Source organism: Drosophila yakuba, chromosome X (assembly GCF_016746365.2).
Source record: "Drosophila yakuba strain Tai18E2 chromosome X, Prin_Dyak_Tai18E2_2.1, whole genome shotgun sequence".
Lineage (NCBI taxonomy): Eukaryota > Metazoa > Arthropoda > Insecta > Diptera > Drosophilidae > Drosophila > Drosophila yakuba.
Window position 1 is genome coordinate 16,751,072 of NC_052526.2, and position 15,296 is coordinate 16,766,367.

The 15,296-nt window shown below is 41.7% G+C and overlaps 4 protein-coding genes across 11 annotated transcripts in view; 2 read left to right on the plus strand and 2 right to left on the minus strand.

Moving 5' to 3' along the window:
* Window positions 1-1,532: 1,532 nt before the first annotated feature.
* Window positions 1,533-4,093, minus strand: LOC6525703 (ubiquitin-conjugating enzyme E2 S). The gene is made up of 3 exons (XM_002101489.4): window positions 3,533-4,093; window positions 2,682-3,152; window positions 1,533-2,588 (listed from the first exon to the last, which is right to left on the minus strand). Exons 1-3 carry the CDS (start codon window positions 3,539-3,541, stop codon window positions 2,439-2,441), a joined length of 630 nt encoding a protein of 209 aa, XP_002101525.1. The 5' UTR covers window positions 3,542-4,093; the 3' UTR covers window positions 1,533-2,438.
* Window positions 4,094-4,716: 623 nt separating this feature from the next.
* On the plus strand, window positions 4,717-8,460 carry LOC6525704 (partitioning defective protein 6). Its single transcript, XM_002101490.3, has 3 exons — window positions 4,717-5,087; window positions 5,770-5,998; window positions 6,060-8,460. The coding sequence occupies exons 1-3, from the start codon at window positions 5,013-5,015 to the stop codon at window positions 6,809-6,811; spliced, it is 1,056 nt and encodes a 351-aa protein (XP_002101526.1). The 5' UTR covers window positions 4,717-5,012; the 3' UTR covers window positions 6,812-8,460.
* Window positions 8,461-8,776: 316 nt separating this feature from the next.
* On the minus strand, window positions 8,777-10,895 carry LOC6525705 (lymphokine-activated killer T-cell-originated protein kinase). The gene is made up of 3 exons (XM_002101491.3): window positions 10,550-10,895; window positions 9,669-10,027; window positions 8,777-9,562 (listed from the first exon to the last, which is right to left on the minus strand). The coding sequence occupies exons 1-3, from the start codon at window positions 10,807-10,809 to the stop codon at window positions 9,009-9,011; spliced, it is 1,173 nt and encodes a 390-aa protein (XP_002101527.1). The 5' UTR covers window positions 10,810-10,895; the 3' UTR covers window positions 8,777-9,008.
* A 612-nt stretch (window positions 10,896-11,507) lies between these two features.
* Window positions 11,508-15,296, plus strand: part of LOC6525708 (ras GTPase-activating protein raskol) — a 41,662-nt gene continuing 37,873 nt past the window's right edge. For 5 of the 8 annotated variants that reach the window (XM_039377721.1, XM_015190949.2, XM_039377724.1 and 2 more), the window contains exon 1: window positions 11,509-12,517. In XM_039377721.1, the coding sequence (XP_039233655.1) occupies window positions 12,439-12,517 (79 nt within the window). In that variant the 5' untranslated portion in view covers window positions 11,509-12,438. Of the gene's footprint in view, window positions 12,518-15,296 lie in introns of all 8 variants that reach the window. The other 3 variants (XM_039377720.1, XM_039377722.1, XM_015190951.3) reach the window with 1 other exon arrangement.

Consider the following 15,296-nt stretch of genomic DNA (forward strand, 5'->3'; position numbering starts at 1 on the left):
CGATCGGCATTTTCCATTTTGCGGTCGGTCCATCTGCTGGCCATTCATTCAAGTCCGACTTCGGAGGAGAGAGAGCGCGAGAGAGCACGAGAGAGCGCCCAGCCAGTCCGAACAATCGAAATCGAACTCGGTCCGAATCTGAATCTGAATCTGTAGCCGAATCCGAAGAGAGGCAATACCCTAACCTCGGAGCGGGGACAGCCGCTCTGAGATCAGTTTCAAATTGATTATGTCCTTTAACAGAATTGATTGTGGAAATTTATTTATACTTTGGTGAAGGGGTAAAGAAAGCCATTAAATGTTTAAAGTCAAAACTTAAAATAGTGTATAGGAAAGTTCTCCAGTGTTTAACATTAAAAAATATCGAAATATACATTTTCATACACTGTCAGTATTGAATTCCAATTCTATGTTATGTCTTACTTGCTCTCCTTTGCTGTTGTTTAATAAAAATTCAAATTCAATCAAGTTAGATACACAGATCCTTGTAGGATCCTTGCAAGCCACTACTCATTAAAGGGTATTTCCCATTCGCCACCCCTGCCAGATTCTGACTCTCTGCTGTGCGACAATATTTGGTTCGAGCGACAAGTTGCCTGAAGGTTAGACCCGATCCGAGCCGATCGGATTGGAATGTTGGCCCGTCTCGAAAGCGTTGGCGGTTAGACAAAGCCAGCTAGAGGCGGTGGGAGCGAGAGGGGCAGAGCAACACACACACACACACACACCTACTCGCGAATGAGAATGTTTGTTTATCGGTGTTAGTTTTGCGAGTGTCTCATGATATTTCGTAGAATCGCGGGAATCGAGAAACTCCCCAAAACACAGATAAACTCTTCCGGTGGACAGTGGGCAAAATAGAATATACAAGGCAGTGAGGGGGGGAGGGGGTTTTGTATGGAGCGAAGCGGAACTAGGAAATGCCTTTTGTTATTGGCACGCGCGACGTGATCTGGAAAACTAAGTGCAGTGCACGGAAAAAATTTAATGATATATTGATTTTATAACAGCTTCGATTTTCGAAAATCATGGTTATTGGAATTCTTTAACCCAATTTTCTGTCTCTAAATGTAAAATCAGAATCACTAACATGTAAGAATTGTGTAATTTTCCGCTTTGAAGCTGAACTTGCCTTGAAGTACCTTAATCATATCTCAAAAACAATTTCTCCCAAACTCCCTTTGCGCACAATGCAATCGACTAGGCACATCTGCATTTTTTGTAATTTCTTGGAATTTTATTCTTTTTTATTGCTTTTTTACTCTTTGCCCTCGATTTGTGTGTGTGTGTTGTTGTGTGTGAGCTTCAAAAGGATGTTCGAACGAAGGGGGAGAGAGAGCAGCAGGCGTGAAGGATGGCGAAAGGACGAGGCTCTGGATATCCAATGCACTTATCACCGTGTCATTCCGGTCCAATCCAATACGCTCGAGTCCATTTCTTTCCGATGCCATCCGATCCGCGTCGAGGATTTTACAATTTGGAAGCACTTAAAACTAAATCTCTACAGAATGTGCAATCAATCTTTTACAGTATTTTGTTAATAATTTGTGTATTGGATGCGTGGATGTGTGTTTTGTGTGTATCTTATGTCTAAACAGGGCAATTGAATGTAACGAATCGAAGTTTATTAATTAACGAACTAAGCAAATACAATTTTAAAAAGACACAAAAAAAAAATAAAAGGTGTAAGTGTACGTTTGGCGTGGCGGTTATCCAATATGCGGACGTGCCCCAAAGTGAACGATCATAATGCTCTTAAAGGTATGTTAGTGATGCTTTCTAGAGAGTTTTGGAGACAGGGTGTTTGGATGGTGGCATGTATGAGGCGATAATGTTATCCTTGTTTCGTTTAATCTAATTACATAAATTATGCTAGGATAGCCCATGAGCGTTAAGAAAAAAGAACTACATAAATTACTTGGGAGATGGTTGCAATCCCCATTTCTCTTGGTTGCGTTTTTGTTGGTTTTTGTTTTCTATATCCTAGACTCAGTTGACAGCGGCGTGCCACCAAAAAATGTGGTTAAAATAATCGTATATGGTAACTGGATGCACTGTTCTTTGGAGTGGTTTTTTTTCTCTCTCTCTCTCGTTCTACCGAAATTGCTGCAGCTTTAACTTTCGTTTCCGATATTAGCCTTCAGGTGTCTCCGTTTCTTATTCGGTCACTCCATTCTTTCAGTAGCTCAATTTACTGGTTTTTTTTTGTTTTTGTTTTGTATCAGATCAGTGTAAAATTTCATAGCGCGCCTGCTCCTTTGATTCGATCTTGCTAGCTTCGATCCTGCCACCTTTCACGTGGTTGTGGGGTATTTACGCTCGCACTCATCCATTCTTTAACATCTATCCATCCATTCGTATCCGACGTGTTCTGCTACCGCTTACTGCTTACTGCTCCTGGTTGATTAGCTAGTCCATGGAACTCCGCCTTATGCCTCTCATAATCTTTTCAGCATGCGTTTCTTCTCCTTGAGCAACTTCTCCTTCTTCTTGTCCTGCAGCTTCTTGTCCAGGCCCGCGTGCTTCTTCGTCGAGGGTCCATCATCGTCTTTGGCATCGCCAGAAGCGCCAACACCGCATTTCGCAGGCTAAAATGGAAGAGCGGACATATGAGTTACACAATGCTATATAGGCTATATAATGCTACACAAACATATCGGAGATGAAAACCCCTCATTTACCTGGGCATGGATCTCTGTCATCATACGCGCCCTCTGTGAGTAGTCATCGTAGCGTTCCAACAGCATCTTTCCGGCCTCCTCGTTTAGCGCCGATTCCGGATTCGGGACAATCAGCAGGCATTTGATGGTGAGCAGAATGTGCTTGATGCCCAGATCCGGCTTCCAGTCCTTCTTTAATGTGTTCACACAGATCTCTCCGTTGGCGGCCACATTCGGATGAAAGATCTTCGTGAGGAAGTACGCCTTGGGTGGCGTCTGCGGGAAGTCCTTGTTCAGCGTCAGTTTCACGCGGAAAACTCCAGCGGCGTACGGAGTGCCAGCAGGTCCATCGATCAGAGCCTGAATATCCGTCACATCGCTTTCGTTGATCAGCACCTTGATGCCTTCCGGTGGCGTGGTCTCCATCTCCTGCAGCTCTCTCATCACCTGCCTTATCGTCTGCGGCGACAGGTTCTCCACATTCGAGTATTGCTGCAAGTGGAGGAAATCATTAGTTTGGAATTGCACTGCTACATCAGTAAAAGTTTAAATGTCACGTTAACATCACAATCGCCTAATGTTTAAAAGATAAATCGCGGTTGGAATACTTATTGGACGTACGATTTCTAAAATCAATTGACAAATATACAGAATGGCAGTACAGTACTTATTGGTAAGGATTATTACATGCAAACTTTAATATCAGAATCATATGACTTCACAAACAGGGCTTTTTACGCTAGAACTATTTGGTAAGGATAGGCATTCTCTGATAGGCTCGTATTCTTTATAATCTCGTATACAACTTTTTAAGAATGGTTTCGCAATATCCAAGAATGCGAACAATTATTTAAAGAACATGTTCATCCTACCGAACTCATGATGTCTGAACTTCCTGCTGCTCCTGCTTCTGTGCGTGAGTGTGTGTGTGAGTAGATGCGCCCCTGCGCTGGTGTGCGTGCGAATCGCTGTCTCAAGGTTTCAGTTTCGTCAGCTTCGTCAGCTTATTCCTGCAGCTGAGCTCTTCGGGCCTTCGAAAGTCCCAATTTCACCGCCTTTTCCCAGCTGGCTTGGAAAAGTGGCCCAAAAATATGGGTATATGTGTGTGGATGGCTTTTCCTTTTTCTATGCGTACTCCTTTTGCTTTTCGTAGCCCCACCACTTGACTCTCCTTATCCGTTGTTTGGGTTTCTGTTTTCGCACGCTCTCTTCTACAGACTTGTATATGTATTTGGTATAGCACTTCTCGAAAACCTCGATTTTGGGATAGCCGAGCGACTTGAAATTTTGTTCCGTAGCTTGCTATTGTCTTAAAATCGATTCGCTCGCCTTTGTCGTTGCTGTTGTGTGAATTTTTTCGACTCTCTCGTTACATTTAAACAAATTCAGTTGTCTAATTGCACACTTCACGCTCGACAACAACACACAAAAACAGTTCAATTTTACAGTAACCCTCGTCGATGGCGCTGCGCTACAATTTGGGGCATATGCGTGCATGAAAGTCGTTTGATTTGAGCGCTGAATTTTGGCGAGCAAGTGCAATACGGAGTTATATAAACTAAGCATATTAATAAAGCTAACACTTTTCTACAGTCATGTGACAGTAAAGCCTAGCTTTACGTGCAACTAGTAGCGTTTTTGCGAGTGTAGCGCATCTAAAGATATATATAGCCCACACAAACAAACTGTCTCTACACTAACGCACCAACAGGGCTGCTTAGACGATATCGGTATATCGATAGGTGCACAACATCGCTTATTGCCCAAGTAAAAGGTATTTATTTTGGAAATTATTAAAGGACAAACATGAAAATATTATTATTTAAAAAAAGCTAAGCTTTTATTTTGACTTATACAAATCATTTCTAGCTATCTATAAAACATATATATCTCGTATTTTTAAACAACTTTGAAAACATTGATTACTTTTTAAATGCATTGGACTTGCATATTTGTGGTATTTTTGACAACTGAAATGGTATATTTTGGGCTTGCCTTTTCGACGGTCACACTGTAACTAATACCATCCGATAACCGATAGGGCCTCCCAATATCGAAGTACGATAGTGCCCGATAGGTTCATCCATCCATTTTTTTTATTTAATTAGTTTTAATTTAGATTTCTAACTCTAATTTATTGGCGGCTCCCCACACTCGTCGCTCCCCGCCATCGGTACGCTGCACTTTGGTTCGGTTTCGGTTCGCATCGGGCGCATCGGTTCGATTTCGATCCTGAAGATCAGATCAGAGTCTGGGGAACTGAACTGAACTGAACTGCCGTGTTTTGTGTTGTGTGTGAGGCAAGGGAGAGGAAAATTGTGAGTGCACTCTTGATCGGGCGGATCGGAGAAAATGTCGAAGAACAAGATAAACACAACGTCAGGAACGGCGGCCAGTGAAACGAATCTGATCGAGGTGAAGTCGAAGGTGAGTCCTAACATTCGTGGCCCCGCATTCCACGCCCCTTTCTGCGACGCTGAGCTGCTGATTCATGCGCACAGAAATGGGATTAATAGCTTAAATTGAAGTTCTGTGGGGGAAAGGGGTCTTTAGTCTGAGCACCATTGTGGCTACCAAGTTGGGAACTCCTTATATTGCTGACATTCCACTATCTGTTGAGTTCGATCAGTACTTGGAGTGCGAGGGGCGAGGAGCAACTGGTTTCCATCTTTGGAACACCCTAAATTGTCAAAGTGCTCTTGGCAATGCACCTTACTTGTCGGAATTCCTGGGTTCTGATAAGGAATGTTGAAACACCCTTTAATGCTTCGGCTATTTGCCTGAAAATCAATCTGTTGCATCTTATTCGAAAACTACCCTGTTGTGCTCTTTTTCAGTGATTGCACGGTATTCGATACAGAAAAGGTCTTAAAGATTAAACGGTGGAAATGTCAGTAATTAGTCTATATAGGATTATTGAAGATAAAGTCAATTAATAGCATTATGAATTATTGATGATAAAGTCCATTCATAGCTGAAAGATAGTAAATCTACTGCAATTCAGAGGAGTTTCCATTAAACTAGTAAAACGGTTGCATACAATTGAATCAACAAGTGATGCTCATAAACGAACTTTTAGCCCTTTTACTAATCAAATGCTATCCTTTAGTTCGATGCAGAGTTTCGGCGGTGGAGCTTTAAGCGAAATGAGGCGGAGCAGAGCTTCGACAAATTCGCAGCCCTCATTGAGCAGCTGCACAAGCTGACCAACATCCAGTTTCTCATACTCTACATCGATCCGCGGGACAACGATCTGTTGCCGATCAACAACGACGACAACTTCGGCCGGGCCCTCAAAACAGCACGTCCACTTCTACGGGTCATTGTACAGCGAAAGGGTAAGTATGCATAGGACACTATACGAACCACTCAACTACAATCGTTGCTTCCACTCTATAGATGATCTTAATGAGTACTCTGGCTTTGGAACGATGAAACCGAGGAACCTCATCGGCAGCATACTGATGGGCCATACGCCCGTGAAGACAAAGGCTCCGTCGATATCCATACCGCACGATTTCCGTCAGGTCTCGGCCATTATTGATGTGGATATTGTGCCGGAAACGCATAGAAGAGTGCGGCTGCTAAAGCACGGCAGCGACAAGCCCCTGGGATTCTACATACGGGATGGCACTTCTGTCAGGGTGACGGCCAGTGGGCTGGAGAAGCAACCGGGCATTTTCATATCCCGTTTGGTTCCGGGCGGTCTGGCCGAAAGTACAGGTCTGCTGGCCGTTAACGATGAAGTGATCGAGGTGAATGGCATCGAGGTGGCTGGCAAGACTCTGGATCAAGTCACCGACATGATGGTGGCCAATAGCTCCAATCTGATAATCACCGTGAAGCCGGCCAATCAGCGCACACTGACGTCCACACATCGCGGATCCTTCTCGAGGAACAGCCAGCTGTCCAGTGGGTCACATCACACTAATAATACCAACACCTCCGACGAGATCGAGCACGACGATCAGGACGATATTGTGGACTTAACAGGTGTTACACTGGACGAGAGTCCCACGTCCACGTCAGCCGGCAACCACAACCATCAGCCACCATTATCCTCATCACCCTCGTCGCACCATCAGCAGGCAGCTTCCAATGCGTCCACGATAATGGCCAGCGATGTCAAGGATGGAGTGCTGCATTTGTAGGATTAACCAGGAGATACAGCACCTCCAGCAGCAGCATCCAGAACTTAAGCAACGGAAAACGCGAATTCATCGCAGAGAAGCGCAGAGGATTTTCAGTTTATCAGACTTAACTTTCCTTAAGATCGAATAAGTTCGTTAAACTCGAGTCAATTATTTAAAGTTATACAAGTTAGGCCAACTTATCACATGTTCTCTGATCGACTGTATGTATATCGCTCACTTACTAAAGCGACTGTCACAGCGACTCAACCAATAATGGTTTTGAAAATAACCTTGTAAAATCTATATGGATTAGCCAGAAAGCCTGAAAGATTGAGTAATTAATGTATAGGCCATATATCCCATTCATTTCTTGTTAATCTTGGCCATTTTAATTTAATGTTCTGCAAAATTCGAGTCCGTTTGTAGGTGAGCAATATATAAAACACGATTGTGTATACATGTGTAATCATACAACTTTCCTTCATACATTCCACGAAACACTCAAAGTCAAAGAAAACACACCTATTCATTTGCACGTTTTTGAATGCAGTCCCTTGTTTTTATCTTTTTTCCTGGCATATTTATATGTGTATTTAAATTTGTAAGATTTACGTCTTGTTATTATTCTTGCTTGTTGCATTAGACTAAAGTGAGACAGCTAGAGGAGCGAGTGAAATAGAGAGAGGGCATCAAATGCAGAAGGCAGATTTATTAACTTAACTAAACCATTTGAAACGGCAATAATTGTAACGAAATCACACATACTAGCACGAATAATTTATAAAAAACATTCCATTTTATGTACTGTGACAAGTCGGAAAAAGCCCAACAAAATTATATTTCCTGATTTGTAAACATTTTTTTTTTTTATTTTAGACGATCATTCTGTGTATATCTGCAATGTATTTTTTAGCTCAGCTTCTTGTTCTTTCGTCATTACTCATTATATCTGTTTATTTTATTTACTTTTTGTAATTGTAACTTTTGTTTTTCGTCAATGTGTCCAATACTCGTCCAAGTTCTTTGTTGTAATTGTCATCCCTTAGAGTTATGGAGAAAGAAGGGAAAAACGAGGAGAAAAAGTTAACAAAACGTTAAGATACAAACGAAACACCAACAGCGCCTTTGCCTTCAAGAGAGCAATTCGAAACTTTTTATATATATACAAAAGAATATATACACTAATACAATCTATGTTATATACGTACCCCTGTACACATTATTGAAGTCTGTAAACGCTTTAGTCAAATTGAGCAAAGCCCACTCACGGCAGATGCGTTGCGATCTGCTCGACTTGAAGTTAACAATATTCATATTAATGTGGCGGAACAAGCATAACTAACCATACGATGTAACCTAGATAGATAGCAAGATCTAGGATAGACAGCAGCGAATCTGAAACTATATCCAAATGCGTATCGTCTCACCATTCCCCCCATACCCATTCCACATATCCCCCTACATTACCTAGAAATCTGAACTTACATCGAACTAAAAATCTTTAGAATCCCCGATTTCCAAGCACACGCATATATATATATAAAAAAAACAAATGTGTATTCCCGCTAAGCAACTGAAAAGACCGAAAAGAAAATCACGAAAGAAAACCTTATATTTTGATGTATGTATTATTATTTTTTAATAAACCTAAGAGAACTTGTAACCGAGCTGGTGTGTGATTGATTTTTCCTGGGAGTTTGTAGCAAAACAATGCAAGTTTACTATTTATATCACAACTATTTCGAAGCTTTTGTTACCTAAAGTTTACAATGATATAAAGGTCAAATTATATCCTGTTCGTGCATTTGTATAAGAAATTATTTAGCAAAATCATTTCAATTCAATTGGTTTGCTTTTACTTTTTTTTAGTTTACAAAAATTCGTTTAACTATTTTATAGACTGCGAATTGATAGCTGGTTAATTCCTATTTAGTTAAACTAACCTAGCCTTTTTTGCATCCTAAGAACTTGGAAACCATCTAGTTTTTGTTTCATTAGGGATTCGATTTATTCGACCACTCTTTTGGTTGCTGAATATGTACATTTGTTCAAGTGTGTATTCGCGAATTTGGGGCTTGGATCGTAGGTTGGTTTCTTCTTACATGGTAAAAATTATAGCTAGTTAATCGTACATTCAAAACAAAAATGAGTCATCTAAGCAAATTACATTGAAGAGGAAGATTGTGGAGTTCGGAGACTAAGAATGATAATCAGTCTAATCGCTTCCAGTCGCAACATTTGCGGCATTGTTCTCCAGGCACTGCCAAATGGTCTTGGCCGCTGGTCGATCCTCGCTCAGAGCATTTGTGCACAGATAAAACAGCTCCACAATGCAGTTGTAATCGTCGCTGAGCTGAAAGGCCACGGGCAATGGTGGGCGTGTACCATAGGCGGAATGAAGGTTGTTCAGTGTAAAGTCGGAGATGTCGTTCTCCTTGGTGTCATCATCTTCTTCTTCCTCCTCCTCCTCCTCGTCGTCATCATCGTGACTCATATCGTTGTCTGTATGTTCTTCCATTGCAGTAGGTAGTCCGTTTTTCCTTTCATCGCTGGAGAAGTCCAGCTGTTTGCGCTGCAGCTTCTCCGTGTCGGTGGGTAAATCGTGGGAATTGTCCATATCCTCGCCAAGTGCGGCATCGAGCTCCAAGGTATGTGGAGGCACCAGCGCAAGGGTTTCGTAGATAACCAGGCCAAAGCTGAAAATTTCTGCCTTGCTGTCAATAACATCCACTTCGTCTATTACCTCCGGGGCGCACCAGAGGCTAGTTCCTAAAACAAGACGACATTGGTTGTGAATATAACTCCTGGTGCATTTATAGATGCAGTATTTATAGCATATTGGTTGATATACTGCATAATAGCACAGTGAACTTACCCACATAGCGCAGTCCGGGATTCTTTAGGAAATTAACCTCGCCATGTTCGTCCAGCGGAAGAGAGACTCCAAAATCGCACAGCTTACAGATCTCAAACTCGCCCTTGACCAGGACATTAAAGGACTTGAGGTCGCCGTGCATGAGACGCGCTTCGTTGTGAAGAAAATCTAGTGCCAGTGCCACGTCCATGATCATCTTATAGGTATTTTTGGCCGGCAACGGGCCCAGATCCTCGTCGTGACGCTCCTCGAGTATGGAGCCCAGTGAAGTGGTGCACATTTCGAGTGCCAATGTGTTGATGCCCTCGTCATTGGTGACAACGCCTCGGAAGCCCACGATATTTGGATGCTTCAGTTTGCTGCAAAGTCAGAAGGTACTGTTTATAGGAACTTTCAGTTTTAGGGGCAACTATAACAACAACAATCCTGCGTGGTGTGTACACCAAAGGCACACTTTACGCATGCACATCAGGGTAACTCAATGCCTTGGAAGCAAAAACTTCTTCTAATTAACGCTTTAACTTAAAATTCTTTTTAAGAGTTAGGATTTTGTATATTTTGGCGATCAGCTAAATTTTAAGATAGCAATTTAATAAAATAACATTTCAAGCAAGAGTTAAGCGATGATCCATGAAATTTTTTGTGATTCATTGAATAGACCCGAGATCACTATTTTGATACCATTATAATGGGTTTTGCATAAACTGTAGCTGTTCAGCTGTGGGTCACCCTAATAAATTGCTGACCCACATATCGGTCCACCCTAGCACACACGCACATCCAGCATCCGCACACGCACACTCGCGCACACATACACCCACACGCAGGACACTGACACACACGCTCAATTTGAATGGACATTTGTATTTGGATGCTCCTACCGTAGGATATCGGCCTCGTGGACAATCCGCTCGTTGAAGAGCGTGTCCTTCTTCACCCGCATGTTCTGCGTGATCCGCTTGACGGCCCATGGCGAGCGGATTTCGCCGAGACGGGGGGAGCGGTCCAAGCGGTAGACCCGGATACCAGTGCCGTGGCCCAGGGTCTTCAGCATCGGCGAGGGCGGCACGTTGATGGGCGTGCTGCTGTTCTGGACATTCTCCATGTGCAAATTTCTCAGCTTGCGGCGTGGCGTGTCCATCGCATCAATGGCAAAATTCAATCAAATCGAAATTAAAGCGACGCGCACAAAACACCGTTTAAACTGTAAATGGAATGCAACAGTGTTGGTGTTGTGTTTGGTCCTCGGCGCCAGTGTGACCGTAGCGGCTCGTTTGGCAGCAATTAATCGCGAAATTGCTGCTAAACTCAAAGTTCTTCTTACTGCTATGCAACGCACTTTATTTCTACGAAGCTATAGCTTATAAACTTCCGTGGGAAGTAGTTGAAAAACAAAGTACCCGCCTGCAGTTCTATGGCGCCATACGGCTGGTCACACTGACAAGTGAAGCAGCTTGCAGTACTCAACATTTAGCCGTTGGCATTCAAATTGCTTTTGCTAAGCTCCATTTAACTACGAATTAACAAAAACGGAAGCAAGTTCAATAAAGATGCCTACTAAATTCACTGGAGTAGATAATATAGAGCGAACAAATAGCCTGATTTATTATATAACAGTTTTTCATTACCATTTTGCATATCAAAAGTGTCGGTTTTACCGTTAAGCTTTAAATTAAATGTAACTGAAAAAATGGTTAGCTAAGACACGAACCGAAACAAGTGCACCTTCCCCAGACAGCAACCGATATAGAAATAGCACATTTCGTTGGTATTTTCATACCAACAATTGGCGCGAAAGCCGTGCCAAAGCGGAGATGCGATTAAGAAGAGGCGCGCAGAGGCAGTCTGTGGAGAAACACCAGCGGAGTCGCACACAAGCGCGGCGATTCGAAAGCGGACGTGTGTGAAAATCCAGGCCGCGGGTTTTCAAAATTTTTTGTTTTATTTTTTCGAGTGCGGTGTGGGAGGGTGTCACCTTCGAAAAGGCAAAGCGGCAGCAACAACAACTCCGTTAATATTCTGGAACGGGCACACACACACAAACATCCGTAAAACCGAAATATGCACATGCTTAGCGGAGTCGTGATTTAAAAATAATACAAAACACCAGAATAAAATATACGCACACACACACACACGCGCGCGTATGTAAGGTGCAAAATAAAGTTTCTTTACTGGTTTCTGGTGATAACAACAAAAAAAAAACATGAATAACTAAAGAAGAAACCAAAAATATAAACGATAAAGAGGAACCGCAAAAATGCCACTCAGCTGTTACGGCGAAAAAGCAGCGAAAATCACCGAAAACATCAAAAATCAGGTGGAGAGAGAGAGGAAAGATGGAGATTAAAACAAAGAGCGGAATTGGAAACGAAATCGGTAAAAATCATATAATAACAACTACAGAAACAACAAAGGCGGCAACCTGCTCTTAAAATCGACACAAATCTCGCTTTAATCTTTTGTTTTACAATAACCCCCAAAATCGCCATAAGGCACAAGTGCAATAAAAACCATAACAACAACAACAGCAACAACTAAAGCAGCAAGAACAAACAAAATCAATATTCAAATTAAGCAGCAGCAGAACCAACAACAGCAACAAGAACAACAACAACAACTCAACGAGTCGAGTCGAGTCGATAAGCTAAACGATAAGTGAGAGAGAGCCAAAAGGGGAGAAGAGAGGAGAGCGAGCGAAAAGCGAGAGACAGAGAGCACAGCATCCACCCAAGCCCATCCAAATTCACAAAATTACCACCCCCACAAAATGGGACGTCGAACTTACTTAAGCCGGTCCTCAGCGATTTCCTACCCCAGCAGAATCGAAGGATGGCTGGACGTCTGCGGTGAGTGCGAGTTACATATAACATCATAGACTTCATAGTGAAGAACACACCAATTTAAGTTCGATAAAGGAAATATAGGGTTGTTGTGTATCCTTATCCAATAATAATACACTCGTCTATTACAATGAAGTTTATTAGACTATAAAACTAGTTTACGGCTACTGCCATCAGATTTCTTTTAACGCGCCTAATATTTCTACAAAAGCATATTATTAAACCAAATAGTTAGCAACTAAAACTGGATAATTTGCTAATTTATGCACTTGATCCTAGTAATTGCCAAGTATAGGAAAAGAAACATAGTTTTTGTAGACTTTGTATTATAAACTCGAAACTAAAAGTACTTTAAGAGTTAATGGAACCGGGGAGATAAGGAAAAACATCTGAAGACAAATAATGGTGCCCAAGAGTACCCACCGTCGAGAAACAAATGTATTTTCTAATCGCAACTCAAAGTAAGCAAATGGTTGTAATCTAATTTACTATTAGGTACCATTAGATACAAACTATTAGATGCAATCTTTATATGTGCTGCTAATGAACGCGGCTCAGATAAAAGTTTGTTATTTGTCTGCAAAATCTAGTAGGAATATATGTTGAAATATATGGTAGTTAAATATTAACCATTATTAAGGAATCATTTAATTAGGCATAGTGAATTTTAAGTGGGAAATTATAGTTTGGGAGTACGTCAAACAAAAAAATCAAAACCAGTGACCAACTCGAATTGTTTTTCACTTGGCATTACATTTAACACCTTTTTAAAAGTGCATAAAAATGGTGAGCAAGTGTCCATAAGTCGGGTTTTTAATGTGGCACTTATGGTAGAAGGTTCATCTGTGGGTTTTGCGGGGGGAAATTTGGATGGAGAAGGTTGCCTCCCAGCGGATGCGGATGTGGATGTGGATGTGGAAGCGGTTGCGGATGTGGATGCGGATGTGGGATGTGTGATCTGTGATGTTTGCTGAGGGCTGTGGGATGAGCTCTCTCGAGTTAAGTGTCTTCGTGTCACCTGTGCAAATTCCTTGGCCTGGGAAAAAATACCTTTCCACATTTTTCGGGCAGGTTCATGTTTGTCGACGAGCGTTTTTCCCCGTTATCTCACATTTTACCTGTCGCAGGCTGTCGTTGCCTTAGTTGTTGTTGCTGTTGTTCCAGTGAGGGGTTGCTTGTACGTCCCTCGGAAAAAGGTGAAAACACACGCACACAAACACACAAGCACACACATATCGCACACTGCAAATACCCAGGCAAATAGACAACAAAGCCCTGCGCAGGGTATCTCCTCTCATCGAATATTCAGGCGACCAAAGTGGCGAAGGTGAAGTGGTCATAAATACTTAAGTAGTTGCTATTACCTATCCATTACTTGGACACTTTAAAATATTTTCAATAGCGTTCTTAAATGTTATTCAAAGCCAAATGTATAAATCACATGTTATAAATATTGAAACGCGGACACATTTGGCAGTAAATGATACCTTTAAAAGGGTTTCATGCATAAGTTTTTTAAATAAATGGAGTGTTTGAAAGCAGTATTGAATAGAAGTGTTTAAAGCTAATTAATAAAATCAAATAATGAAAACTATTGAATGGCAATAATTGGTAAAAGGGTTTTTTTTTCTAGGGCAAATAGCACATTTAGTTTTGTCGCCTGTGGCCGATATGCTCGTGTGTATTTGGATTAGCATGGGGCATTGAGGGAACACGTATAGCAGAAATTGGTAATAGCAGACATCCACAAACACACACACACACATTGAAACGATCGCGATAAGTGGCAGCAAACAGTAAAAAAGGCTACCTTCGCCTTGAAGGCAACTTCTCTTATTGCCGTTTTCGGATTTCGTTGGTTTGCCTCATTTGCTTTATTTTTCCATTTCAATTTTTTTTTGTGTTTTCTTACCTTTCTGTTACGGTTATTTGCCCGCAGCGGAAGGAAGGTGTGTTTATTTCCAGGTGAACACGAGTGTGTGTGTGTGTGCGTGCGTGTGTGTGTGTTTGTGTGCGTGCGGGTTGGTGTGTCAAGGTCATTGATGGCATTCTATGGTAACCTTTTGCCTCGCCATTTGGCTTCGTCTTTGTCCATGTCTCTCGGACGTTTGTTATTTTCTTGCACACTCGCTTTTGAAGCCCACCTACAAAACTCGGTTAACAATCAAGCGCAGAGGCAGCGAGACAGATGCACAGAAAGAAAAAACGCACGACATCTGTACAGCATCTTTTTGTTCAATACTCTATTGCCAGTTCATTGGTATGCTAACTATATTAAAAGTTATTGTATCTCTTTGTTTAGTAGCGAGATAGATTTAAACCTAATGGATTCCCACTGTTTGTTTCAGTTTGAAGTCAACTTTTAAAGCTTATCACACAGTCGAGTTGTAAGACAAAAGATTTAAAACAAAACTTTGATCTTGCATATTATGTTGATTTCAAAGTTCGAGTTTCTGTCAGTGTATTCGAGCCAAGAACTAATCGCAGAAGTTCGATCCATTTGGTTGTTCCTGTTAGTTTTTTCCTTTTGCTAGAGTTGCTGTTGTTCTTTCGTGTCGCCCGCTGGCTTGACATCATTTCTGTCATGTTTCGTGTTGTAGCTGCCTTTTTATTTGGTCGCTTGTTAGATGGCACAGTCAACAATGGCTACAATGTACGTAAGCAGCTGCAAAACAAATATGATGAAGATATGTGCCGTTTTGCGGCCAACAGTTGATAGTCAAAGTAAGATCTGAACAAAAATAGAATTAATAAATCTGCCTGACAAGGAATTACTTAATTTATG

Excerpts from the sequence above, each read along its gene's own strand:
- LOC6525704 (XM_002101490.3), top strand. The coding sequence starts at position 5,013 with ATGTCGAAGAACAAGATAAACACAACGTCAGGAACGGCGGCCAGTGAA. Across the intron at positions 5,088-5,769 it reads TGATCGAGGTGAAGTCGAAG|TTCGATGCAGAGTTTCGGCG; the intron begins GTGAGTCCTAAC and ends GCTATCCTTTAG. Across the intron at positions 5,999-6,059 it reads GGTCATTGTACAGCGAAAGG|ATGATCTTAATGAGTACTCT; the intron begins GTAAGTATGCAT and ends TCCACTCTATAG.
- LOC6525703 (XM_002101489.4), bottom strand. Across the intron at positions 2,589-2,681 it reads TGACAGAGATCCATGCCCAG|CCTGCGAAATGCGGTGTTGG; the intron begins GTAAATGAGGGG and ends CTTCCATTTTAG.
- LOC6525705 (XM_002101491.3), bottom strand. The coding sequence starts at position 10,809 with ATGGACACGCCACGCCGCAAGCTGAGAAATTTGCACATGGAGAATGTC. Across the intron at positions 10,028-10,549 it reads CACGAGGCCGATATCCTACG|CAAACTGAAGCATCCAAATA; the intron begins GTAGGAGCATCC and ends CTGACTTTGCAG. Across the intron at positions 9,563-9,668 it reads TCCCGGACTGCGCTATGTGG|GAACTAGCCTCTGGTGCGCC; the intron begins GTAAGTTCACTG and ends GTCTTGTTTTAG.